Source organism: Gavialis gangeticus, unplaced genomic scaffold (genome assembly GCF_001723915.1).
Source record: "Gavialis gangeticus isolate Ggan-Ray unplaced genomic scaffold, GavGan_comp1, whole genome shotgun sequence".
NCBI classification, from domain to species: Eukaryota; Metazoa; Chordata; order Crocodylia; family Gavialidae; genus Gavialis; species Gavialis gangeticus.
In genome coordinates this window covers 45,252,933-45,265,910 of record NW_017729027.1, presented here as the reverse complement: position 1 = coordinate 45,265,910, position 12,978 = coordinate 45,252,933, and the positions used below count along the sequence as shown (strand labels likewise).

The following is a 12,978-nucleotide window of genomic DNA, read 5'->3' as shown; positions in this document are numbered from 1 at the left end:
GAATTAATTTTTTTTTTTTTTTTTTAAGAATATAATTTGATATTTTTCTGGTTCTTATTAGAGTACTTTTTGGGGCAAGGGGACTTCTGGTGGCAAAGGTCAGGGGTTAGAGGGCAGAACTTCTGGTCACAAGATGGTGACTAGTGGGTGGGGCCCCTGTCAAGGTGCAGGGCTACCCATGTGGCCCTCAAGAGCTTGCCGAAACTCAGTAAGTGGCCCTCCACCCAAAATAATTGCCCACCCCTGTTGTTGATTATAGTGCTTACTTCTTCACAGAGGGGATGGGGTGGAGGACTGGCCAGGTAGGGACAAACTGAGCCTGTGCTTATCTGCTTGTTTCTGTGTACCTCAATTACCTACTAATATCTCCCAGGACTCTTCAAAGGTTTTCACAGCATCTCAGGTTAAGAATTGCTGATCTAGGTGTACAGGAGAATAAAGGAATAGAAATACTCTGGAATCTCAAGCCCTTTTGACCTGCACGGTGAATAGCCATGCCTAAGAGAACAATGATTGTGAGTTTGCTTTTCCATTTCCTGTACAAATAAGCCGGTATTTGGTGAAAGTCTAGATCCTTCCTTCCCTTCACCATGCAGCACTCAGCTCATCTCATGCACTGGGAAAGAATCTGTGGAAGGGGTCAGGTTGCTGCAGATAAATATCCCCTTGAATGAAAGGTGAAGCATAATGAAGGGAATCTAAATATTTTGGTTTAGTTCCCAGTCTGCTTTTGGAGCAGAGCATACATGCATTGTTTTTTGTTCATGGCTGTAATGCAAGATGCTATGTAATGTGAAAGGTTGACAGAATAAACAGCTTTTCAGATGCATGGTTTACATATATTTTATCCCTGAAAAATGTTTGTTCTCTAGATATTCCATGTATTCTGATAGTTGGGGATTGCTCATAGAGTGATTTCATAATATTACTAAATAGTGTGCAAATATTAAAGAATATAAAAAACCCCTGCACAATATGATAGATGCTGTTTAAAGGCAATTTAAAAAAATGAATATCTTGTGAATCATTCTTGGCACAACCTCCATATTGGGTTCCAGCTGTGGTAAAAAGCTGCTGCAATCTGACTGCCTCGTTCATGCTTTGTAGACATTCTTTTTTGTAAGTGAAAGTTTCCAAAATACACAACTTGTAATTCATAAGAACAGCCCCAAAGGCTGTGTCCTGATAAGCATGAATGTTTGTTTCTCTGGGGACAAGTAGCAGTGGCACATCTCCTACTTGTTCCTAGGGAACACTCATGCCATGCGCGCTCTGCTGTGCAGCAAGTTACCTTGGGTGGGGTAGGGGAGGCAGGGGCCACCAACTGTGCTGGCTCCAGAAGCCTTACCTGGGGGCCTTGGGGAGCTGTAGCCTGGCCAGAAGCTGGAGTGTGACTCTGGCCGGTCAGTCTCTGGTTTTGGGCAGCGTGTGCTGCTGCCATGTGTCACCCCACTTTTTTTAGCCTGTGTTTTTTGGGTTTTTTTCACCCCAGGATCATCTGGGGTCAAAATACAACCCTGTGCTGCAAGGTAGCAGTGTGGGGAATGCCTGTATGTGTGGTGTGTCCCACCGCAGATGGGTCTGTGGTGCCACATACTGCGTGTCCACGCTTGTCTGGATGCAGCCATAAAGAACAAATTGTTCTTCCAATTTTAATTTTATCTATGCAGCAAGGCCAACTTTAAAAATTAAAAAAGGGAAATCTACACAGCAAGTTTCCAAGACAGCTCTATAGTTGCCTGAACCAGGCCATGGTCAGAATGGACATGGTGGCTTTTTTGATATCCTGGGGAAGAGTCAGCATGGTTTTTGTAAAGGGAAATCCTGCCTCCCCTCTCTGCTAGAGTCATGTGAGGGTGTTAAAAAACACCCAGACAATGGAGATCCAACTGACAATATATTTGACTTTCAAAAAGCATTCAACAAGGTTCTTCTCCAAAGGCTTTAAAAAACAAAACAAAACAAAAACCCTGTAGTGTTATGGAATTGGAGGGAAGATAGTTTCCTGGATTGACAAATGGTTAAAAGATGGAAAGCAAAAAGTAGGGTGAAATAACCAAAAGACTGCTTGTCAGTATGGAGGGAAGTCAAAAGTGGGGTCCCTTGGGGATCTGTGCTGGGCACAATTTTATTCACTGTTTTCATCAGAGATTTCACTATGCACATCCAGTTTGCAGATGATACCGAATTATTCCAGGTAGCCCAATAGAAGATGATGAAGAGAAGCTGCAGAAAGGTCTCACTTAGCTGAGTAAGTGGAAATAACAGCTTCAGATGAATTTTCATGTTGACAAGTACAAGGTAATGCACATGGGGAAAACTAACCTCAACTAGACATACACAATGCTGGGTTCCAAGCTAACTGTTACAACTTGGGGAAAGAGAACTTGGAGTTATTGGGTGCTGACAGATATGGGGGACCCTCCCAAAAACAGCGCTTTACTGGAAAAGGAATGATTTCAGTTTAACTTGGTTTGCAGCATGTGTATAGCTTGCATGCTTCAGTGGGGCTTTTTGGTGGTTTTATCTAATAGCTGATTCAGTCAACTATTAGATAAAAGCGCCAAAAAGCCCCGCTGAAGCGTGCAAACTATACAGATGCTGAAAGCCAGTTCAAACTGATGCAATTCCTCTTCCATGCTAAGCACAGCACATGCCCCTGGGTGTGCTGACCTAAAAGTAAAGTGCTGGGATTTTTTTCCTCCCTTGTCTGTAAGCAGCTATTGAGCTGATACAGACACTTCTAAAAACAATATGGAGCAATGATGAAAAAGAGCCAATAAAATGTTGGGTATTATTTAGGAAGGGAATTAAACCAAATGGAGAACATTGCCATGCCATTAAACAAATCTTTGATGCACCTACATCTGGAATAGCATGTGTAGTTGTGGTCTCTGCAATTCAAAAAAGATGTAGTGGCATTGGAAAAGGTACTGAGAAGGACAACCACAATGATTGATCAGGGATGTGAAACTGTTGCCATGCTAGGAGAGACTGAAAAGGCTTGGACTCTCAGTTTGGAAAAAAGACAGTGAGGGGATATGATAGAAGTCTTCAGGGGCGGATCCAGGATTTTGTGAAGAGGGGGTGCAGCACTGCAGGGGTGGCTGCAGATACGGATCCAGGTTTTGGCAAAAGGGGGTGCGGTTGCAGGGGTTGCTCAGCTGTTCTGTGCCTCCTTCCCCTGCCCTGGCCCACACTGGGGCAGGCAACCCCTCAGCTGCTGCTCTGCCACCCTGTTAAAGACCTATGAAAGGCAAGCATTTCCCCTACTATCTTCCCCTTGCTGCTCAGAGTCATTTTTCTATCCCTTCCCTCTCTGTGCTGTCTATCCAACCCCCTCCCATGTCCCCTCTCCTGCCTGATGCTGCCAGGTGCTGTGCTGGGAATGAGACAAGGTCATGTCCACTCCAGTTGGGCTGTGTTTAGAGGCCTGAAATCAGTTGCTACACGAAACTTTGTTTAATCAGTCCCATTTTATAAGCTACCACTATCAACAGTTTTTGCTGCTTCTGATCCTTCATTCTTATCATCTTCATGGACTTCTGAACACTAACGGTTTGGCTGGATTGAGACAAGCTTCTCTACTCATGTTAGTTTATTTCTTATTTTGGTGTGATCATTTCCAAACATAGACCAGTTTCTTTCACATGCTGCAGAAGACGGAGGAATCTGAAGCAGGCAAGAAGCAAGAGGAGTCAGAGGCAGTGTCATGTAAAGGCCTTGCCACCATGTTGCAGGATGGATATGTTTGGCAGAATTCCAGACTGCACTTCTGGACCAAATACATGAAGATGTTCTGTAATCTGCAACATTTGAAAATACCTTTCCAACGTTGAGTCCTAAGCGTGTTGTGTGTTTTGTAATCCAGTCAAATAGTAGCAGTGCTATCATCACTAACATTTCTGCCTTTGAATCTTGGATCCAAGAGGTTTGCAGCAGCATGAATTGATTGGCAACAAAATTCTTCTTGTCTGTTAATAAAGTTTTTCACTTTTCTTTCTTCTGTACTTGTGAGCATAGATACACTTAGATTCTCAAAAGCAGTTGATTTTATCTGGGCCATTTGGTAAGCAATGTCTGACGAAAGTGCACAGTCTGATTCAGATGCAGCGATTGCTGAAGATATTGGCTTTAGAACCTTCAGGGAGTTCTGCAGCAGAACCCAGAAGGCATCCTCATCAAGTACAGTGTTCCTTGCACTTCTGGTACTTCAAGAAACAGTAATAAATGAGGATCTTAAAGAGCTTCATTGTTTCTTAGTAAACTTTCAAATGAGATCACCACTCCACTCCATTTAGTTTACTACAGAATTTTGAGGGTCACTATTTTATTCTTTGCATTCTTTTCTTCCTGCTTCTTTGTAAAGACTGCAGCTACAATATGAGTAGCATTTACATGTTTTAGAACTTCTTTTGCTCTTCTGTAGATCTTTTACAGAGTATCCAACTTCGTGATGTTATTTAGAGACAAGTTTAGAACATGGGACGCACATCCTATTGCAGTAATATGTGAATATTTATCCAGTATGATTTCCCATGCTGCTTTCATGTTACTTGCCTTGTCAGGCAGCAAAGCAAACACCTTACCACTCCCAATCTTCTGTAGGACTTGACATATTTTACTGCTGATATACTCTGCAGTATGCCTGTTCTCTCCTCTTTCAATGCTTCTGTAAAAACAACTGGCTGAGGTGTTGTCTTCACAAAGTGTATGATTCCTTCTCCCCACACATTTGTCTATTTATCTGTAAATACTGCAAAACACAGTGCTTCATTGATTTTTTTTTTTTTTCCTTGCACAGATTGCATTGCACGTTCATATTCTGACTCAGAAAGAGGCTTGATCAAAGAATGTCTGCTGGGGAAATAGTATGATGGTCTTAGTAATTTAAAGGCTTCCTGCTAGTATGCATTTTCAGTTATTGACAATAAGAATAATATTGCTCTTGCAAGAGCAAGGATATATATTAGCCAGGTTCAGAAAGGCCTTAGACTGATTCATGGATGATGGATCTATTAGTAGCTGTTGACTAGGACAGTTGAAGATATTTCCTCTGGCATCCCTGATGGTGGATGCTAGGGAAGATATTGAAAAGGGGATCACTCTAGAGATATCTGGTTCAGTGCTTCTCTCTAAAGTATCCACTCCTTTCACACTTGGAGACAGGATACTGAGTTAGATAGACCAATATAGCCCTTCTTATGTTCTGTGATATTTTTTAAAATTTTCCCTACTGGACTTCTTGCAACAGTTGTTCCTAAAGTTTGTGGGCACCATCTTCCGAGCAGTCATGGTTCTTTAAGATAAAACAGAAAAACTTTCTGATTTATCTTTTCTTAGGAAATGTCACCAACTTGTCTTTCCTAGACATTAAGATTAATTTAAACTGTGATTCATACATACATACATTTTCTTAAAGTAACAGTGGTAGAGTATGTAAGACGGTCTTTTTTTAGTTCTCTAATGTTTAGAAATTCTCCATTTTGTTAAGCTAGAAATTGGCACTTGGACATGGAATAGTCTGTGAAGGGATAGGTGTGTGTCATCTGTATGTTGGGTTTTCAGGGTTGGTGACTGTACCACCTCTGGAGGGAGTGTATTCCACAGTCTGGACACCCTGACTGTGAAGCTTTTCCTAAAGTTGAGCCTGAATCGATCTTCTAGGAGTTTGTGGCCATTACTCCTGGTTTTTCCCCTTGGGTGCCCTGGTGAACAGTGGCTTACTGAGCCCTTGATGTACTCCCTTAGTCTAGTGGTAACCTGCTACCAGGTCCCTTCTCAGCCTTCTTTTCCTCAGGCTGAAGAGTCCCAGATCTCTCAGCCTATCCTCATATGGCTTGTCTTTTAAGACTCTGATCATACGATTGGGTCTTCATTGGACTCTCTCAAGCTTGTCCACATCCTTGTTTAAAGTGTGGTGCCCAGAACTGGATGCATAACTCCAGCTGTGGTTTCACCAGTGCCAAGTAGAGTGGAAGAATCTCCTCAGTTTTGCTGGAGATGCATTGATTGATACATGCCAAAGTATTATTGGCCCTACTGGCTACAACATTGCTCATATTCATACTGTGGTCTATTATTACCTTTCATTTGTGGTGCTAGTCAGTTTGGTGCCACCAAGCCTGTAGGTGTGTTGGGGGTTGCTCGTCCCGAGGTGGAGCACTTTACAGTTCTTGATGTTGAACTTCATCAGATTCTGATTTGCCCAACTTGCTAGCTTGTCTAGGTCTGTCTGTAGCTGTATCTTATCTTCACGCGTGACTACCCCACTCCCCCATAACTTGGTGTCAGCCACAAACTTGGCCAGTGAGCTCTTCACCCCCGCATCCAAATCATTAATAAAGATGTTGAAAAGTACTGGACTGAGCACCAGCCGTAGCCCATTGATTATTTTTATAGCTCAGGTTATCCAAAAGCTAGAAAAATGTTGTTAAGCGGTGGGATAAGTTCATGTGCAGCTGTTGTGAGGTAAATTCTACTACTGGGTACATGGTAGCAGGGTTTTACAATGCCAGGAGACGGATCTTTTTCACAAATTTAATTATTTAGTCCTGATAAGAGCTTGTGTCCTTTCCCCCCTGCCCTTCCTCTTTTTCTCCCCTCCCTCTTTCTGCCCCTCCTCCCCATGGGACGTTGGAGTGCTATGTATCTTTGAAAAATGATCCAGAATTGGTATTTTTCAGGGTCAAGGGTAATGCAGTGGGGAAGCTGTCCCTGTGGGATAGTGAGAAGCTACCCTTGGAAATCCTTCTGGCATCCTATTGCTTTAAGTAATCCTGGTAGTTTCCTGGTTCCACTTTGTCTCAAATCATTCTGCTTATTTACAGGTCACTCTGTCAGCCTGAATTTTTTTTTTTTAAATATTAATATTTTTCTTTATATAAACATACCTATTTTTCATATTAAAATAATTAAAAGCTTGAATTAAGATAAATGGCACAGGTTTGTCAGTGACATATGAAAGGAAGTTGCACTGCTGAATAGGTGGAAGTCACTGGCCAAGCAGCTAGAAATAGCATTTAAAAATGCTAAACCAGCTTCTAACATCCATAACATTGTCAAATAATATAAAGTGTATTTTTTTCATTTCTGTTGGTTCCCTGAGTTTGGTTCAATAACTAGTTTGTGCCCAGCTGCGAAACCAATTGTGAGCAGAAAAAGAGAAAAGCTTATTTTTCTCTTATGCTTACTGAATCAGTTATGAGAGAATATAGTAGTCTGAGTTCTAAATTTTGATATGGGAAGGAGAAAGGGCTAAAAGATCTCTTGAAGTTCTTTCCAGCTTTATATTTCCATGACATTTATGGTGATGAGAAAAAGTAAGGATCTGTATGAATTTCTTAGCATATATAATTGTTTAAAAAACTGTGTATAGAGATATGTTGGTATCACTTAGAGTACTTTTTACTAACTATTGAGACAACTTTTCTTTTTGTAAGAAAATGGAGAATTAGATTAAAATTACTAATTTAAGTGAAATAGTTCAGCATTCTGAATTAGATTATGACTAAAAGGTAATTTATGGAATCATAGAATAGTAGGGTAGAAGTAGGGTCTGGAAGCCATCTACTCTAACTCCCTGGCTGAGGCAAGATGATTCCTCCTGACCAAGCCATTCTAGTCAAGTGTCTGCCTAATTTGTTTTAAAAAATTGTGTCCAAGAAAGGAGATTCCATAACCTTTTAGTAGCTTGTTTCAGTGCTTAACCTTTGGAGTAAGAAGGTTCTTCCTAATCTATACCCTAAATTTACCTTGCTGCAACATAAGACTGTTGCTCCTTGTCTTGTCTGTGAAGGCCACAGATAATAGCCTATTTCTATCCTCCATAGAACCACCCTTTGGGTCTTTGGAGACTGTTATCAAATTCTCCCTTACAATTATTTAATCAGATTGAAAGAACTAGTTTCTTCTTCAGTAATATATGTTCCTCTTTGCTAGGCTGTTTCTAATCTATTCGTATTTTTCTTGAAGTGCTTTCCCCAAAAACTGGACAAAGTAGCCTGGGTGAGGCTGTACTAGTGGCAAATAAAGTAGGGAAAATAACTTATTTTGATTTGCTAGTGATGCACCTATGCACACAGTATGATTCTGGCTTCCTTTCCCCTCACAAGACCACACGGGCCAGTATTCAGCTTATGATCTGACTTGTAAGTTTTTTGATTTGAATCCATCCCCCTGTCTCTCAGAAGAGTAGTGAAAACTTCCCCTCGGTATTCCTCTTCTGTTGTACAGGATGTTGCTTTTGGCTTTGTAAGCTTATATATTATGATTAGATCAGGTTAAGAGCACTTAAAATTTGAATGATCATCACAAATTAAGGCTCATTAACAAGTGCTGGATCTGATTGTATAGGGCCCCCAGGAGCAGGAATAGAAGGAAACCCACTATGCACCTTAAGGTTATGCCATTTTGGGTGAGGATCATCTTTGAGCTGTGCTAGTGGGGGAGGGGTGGTTCCCTTATCTTCCTGCTCCTGGGGTTTCTGCACAACCAGATCCAGCCTCTGTCAGGCCTTGCAAGTGAAGTGAAGGGGAGGGGGAGGGTAGGTAAGGAGCTGCTAGGCAGTGAAGAAGTGGTCAAGGTGGGGGAAGGGAGCTGTCAGAAAGATGCAGAGCCCAGTGGGAGGCTGGATCTAGGTGGGAGGAGGTGGCATGAGCAGCAGGGAGCTTGGGACTAGGCAGGGAAGGGAACCCTTTCCATGCCTGCCTCTGATGCCCCACCCAGTGGGTGATCTGGTTGGCAGGGCAGCAGTCAGAGCGGGGTTGGGAGGGAAGGGGGGTGATCCAGGGGTAGAGGGCCTAATCATAGGGTGGAGAGGGAGGTTGAGGGTGAATTGGGGGCTGTGGGGTGATCGGGGGGATCCAAGCAGCACAAGGAGGCCCATCCTTCTCCTCTTCCTCCCCTGCCTATACCGTGACTAGAGAGCCAGTGAGCAGGCCAGGTGTGGAGCAGCCTTTCAGCCCTAGCCACACCCCTGCTTACCAACCCTCTATCTGCATATTTGAGCAGTGTACATTAGAGAAGGTGTTAAGCTGGAATGTGTGACTAATCACTAGCATTAGCTAACCTTAACACAGCTAGTATTCCTTAGAATTAGGACCTACTAGCTCTAATAGTATAATCTAACCCTAAAGGACATCCTATTTATGCATCATACTATTTTATGGTATTTGATAGGGGGGAGAGATCGTATTTCTGCAGAGGATGCCTTTGGAACCCCAAATACACTTGCTCTGTCTTCTGATTGTGATTGGGACATCAGGATTAATATCTGAAGGCCAAAAAGCACTCAAAAATCATATCACTGCAAGATAAAAGTTGAATTTAATGCAAAGGTGAAGTTACAAAGCATCTTTCCATAAGCCACTGTACCTTTTCTTGTACCTCTTTATGAATAACTATACCAGGTTATTTAAGGTCAAATGTGGCCCAGTGATTAGATTTCAAGGCAGCAAATGGTACAATCACTTTTAAAATGCACATTTACAACATTTGAAAAAGAGCACAGTTATTTGGATGCTTTTTAGATGGCTTTTCAAAGATGATGAGTGTTGTTGTTGTTATGGGAAAAATCAGGAGTAGTTTAATGTCAAGGTATAACTAGTAATTCCATCTTCTAGTTTGAGAAATGTTGGTTCAGTTGATTCATTGAGTTTTAAAAGATATGGAAAATGACTAACTCTACTAACTATATTTAGTTTATTTTGTATGGTAATTTTGGTAGAGTAAAATGTGTTCTTGACATTTTGCAGGTGACAGGTAGGAATGTGTTTCAGCTCATCTGAAATATATTGGTTTGGGAGAGGTTTTAGGAGAGCTGATGAGAAATAAAATGAAACAGTTCCTCTTTAATTAAGATTAGTAAATCCAAAGCTGTTCAGAAGAGTGTTCAGAAAAGTGAATGTGTATCTAAAATTATCAGAACACATTGGGACTCTATCACCAAAACCATCACTCTCCCTTCTAAATCAGACCTCTCACTGCAATAACATGAGCATTCCATAGATATGTTTGATGGGAGGGAGTTAACTGGAAAGGTTCCTCCTTCTCCCAGAGCTTGCTTTAATTATTCACATTCCTTTCTATTAAGAACAATTGACTAAGTCAGAGGGACCAATATTTCTTCACTGGGTCCTTGGATTCCACCATTTTCCACCAGATACACTGTGGAATCATTTTTTCTCCAACAATCTGAGTGCTTTGTGGGATGGTATAAATCCTGTGAAATCCTTTCCTCCTTCACTGCCTTGGTGTTTGTGTTTTGGGGGCAGTGGGTGGGGAGTGGGGAGGAAGAAACCTGGTAATAGTCCATGCAAGATGGGGACTTGGGAAACCTAGATTCCAGTGCTAGCTCTGCCACTGACTTGGGTAACCTTTGGAAAATTGCTTCACTTCTGCTTCCCCCTGTTTGCATTCTGTCCTTTGACTTCCTTGTCTACTTAGGCTGGGAGGTAGTCAGGTCAGAGCTGTCTCCTTTTTTTTTTTTTTTTTTTTTTCTTCACATTTGTACAATACGTAGTATTGTTGAACATTTGCTAGACCATCTGCATACTACTGTGTTACTTCTACAAAATACTGTCATAAGGAAAGGACTTCCTGGATTCTGGTATTTTTCACTCCTAGGCTGGATCCAGAGGTGCAGGCATGTGCGGTTTATGGCTCTGCAAACTGCTTTGTGGTGCCACACCACATGCCTGGCACGTTAAAATGTGATATGCACTACAGATTTTCAGTTTGTGGGCAAAATTTGCTACCAAGAAATCCCAGCAGCCAAACACCCCTTCCTCCATCCCCTGCTCCTGCCATGATAAAAATGTCATGGCATGTGCCACAGGACCACCAACTGGCAGACACGGAGGCTTGGTCCTTCCGGGAGATGCTCTAACTTCCGGCCAGAGTGTCACCCCTCCTCTAGTTCTGCCCTGGCTCCTGCAGCACACTGGGAGCTGGGAGGAGTGAGGAAACAGCAGTTTCCCTGAAGTGGGGCATTTTGCCCTGCACCAAAGCCCAAGTGCAGGGGTGTGTACTTTTTTTGCATGTGAGGACATGCCCCTAGGCTGCATGCAGATGTGCATGGACGTTTGGTTCCTCGGGGACAACTAGTGATGATGCACCTTGTGCCACTGCTAGTTGTCCCCAAGGAATGCCTGTGCTATGTGTGCTCTGGTGTGTGGCAAGTTAGTCCAGGTGGGGTAGGGGAGGCTGGGGACAGTCCAGTACTGGCCCCAGCAGCAACCTTACCTGGGGTCCTGAGGGCCTCCCAGGGCTGTAGCAGTGGCGATCCTGCTGTGTGGAACCTGGCTGGCAGCTGAGTGTTGCTCTGGCTGGCCAGGCTCTGGCTTCATGTGTCGTACGCTGCCACCGCATGTGCCGCTCCACTTTTTTTTTTTTTTCCCCTAAGAGTTTTTTTGACTGTGCTGCTCCCTTGCAGTGAGGAGAACAACAGAACGTGCGGTGTGTGGCACCACAGACACGTCTGCAGCACCGCATAGCACATGGCTGTGCTCATCTGGATGTGGTCCTAGTATGTACTCTAGGTCAACATGTGTGGTGTTGCAGAGAGTCCATTTTCACTTTAATGCTGGCCTACTCAAGTGATTAGTTGTCTGTACTGCATAAGGGGGTGGGGTGTGGGGGGTGAAGCTTGGCTTTCTCTGTAAGCCAAAGTTGGGAACTGGAAGCTGAGAAACGATTGTTTTTCCACTCTTCCTGTAAGTAGAGGACAGAACCTAAACAAGATTCTCAACCTTTCTAGGAAAAAAAAAAAGATTTTAAAGGGTGTGTTTGATTAGAATTTTTTTTTTTAGCTAAACCTGTTTCTCATTTCTACCCTAAATTTAACAAAAAGAACTTCAGCAGAAGCTTGGGAAGGACAATCATTGCATTTTACTACTTGGACTGTTATTTTTCAAAGTGAACAAAAGGATCTCTGTGCTGTTCTGCAAATTATTACTGCGAGGCTAACAAAAGTGAATTATTTGTTGCAAGGGAAAGATACCTCAGCACTGGGTTAATGAACATGCTACCAGTAGTTAACTCCTTGCTACTAGGACTTGGTAATTTCTCCTTCTTAACTGCCAAATGGAAAATGCATTAGGATGACCAGTGGGCGTTCTAGAATTCCACTTGTCCCAGCACACACACGTTGCATTACCAAAAGGAGTTCATGTCCTGTGTAGGCACTGAAGTGAGCTCCTTTTGATATTCTGGACATCTGCATCACAATGGGAGCAGCTGGGTATAGAACAGTTTGAACATTTGACCTTTTACTGTAAGTACCCAAATGGGAGATAATCTCTTTAGAAAAAAGAAAATATCAGTAAATGTCTTCTGAAATTAAGGCCCATATGTACTTTTTTTTTGTCAAAGAAGTTAAGTTATCCAGTGAAAGAAGACCTTGCTATAATTAAAATCAGAGCCTGAAAATGTGGATATGATGCTTATTTTTTTTAAATGTTCTTTTTTTGTAGGGGTTTCATTTCTGTTAAAGTGACCAGAGCATTTGTGAATACAGTAGCATGGACACGGACGAATTTCCTCCTCCCCCATCACCTGAAGGTAATTGAGTAGCCTGCTTTTAATCACTTTCAGCTGAATGGATGCATCACCTTTCCTATCAGGAACCTTAGTATGACCTCTGTTTTTTTTCCAGGTGTTTTGGTTGTACTTGGTATTATCTTCAGGAACATTTTGTGTTTTGTTTCTTTAACCCTTACTAGTGAATTGTCCTTCAGGAATTATGCCTAAGACTTGATTCTTGCCTATAATTGTCAGTGATATACTTTCCAGTAACTTCAGTGGGCACTGAATTAAGCTGGAAACTTATTTTTTTTCAGTAGTCTCCCAATTTTATAAGTCAGTTGCTGTTTAGTGATGCACAGTTATTTACTAAGCATATTCAGAAATGTCTGTGCTTGCTTAGTTTGGGTATGCTTTTTACTTCTTGTTTGTATTCTTCTTAGAAGTAAGATGATC

The 12,978-nt window shown here is 42.2% G+C and overlaps 1 protein-coding gene across 4 annotated transcripts in view; it reads left to right on the top strand.

The window, feature by feature from the left end:
• ARHGEF10 (Rho guanine nucleotide exchange factor 10) overlaps positions 1–12,978 on the top strand; it is a 272,411-nt gene that overhangs the window by 13,118 nt on the left and 246,315 nt on the right. For all 4 annotated transcript variants that reach the window (XM_019520609.1, XM_019520611.1, XM_019520610.1 and 1 more), the window contains exon 2: positions 12,474–12,561. In XM_019520609.1, the coding sequence (XP_019376154.1) occupies positions 12,522–12,561 (40 nt within the window). In that variant the 5' untranslated portion in view covers positions 12,474–12,521. The remainder of the gene's footprint in view (positions 1–12,473; positions 12,562–12,978) is intronic.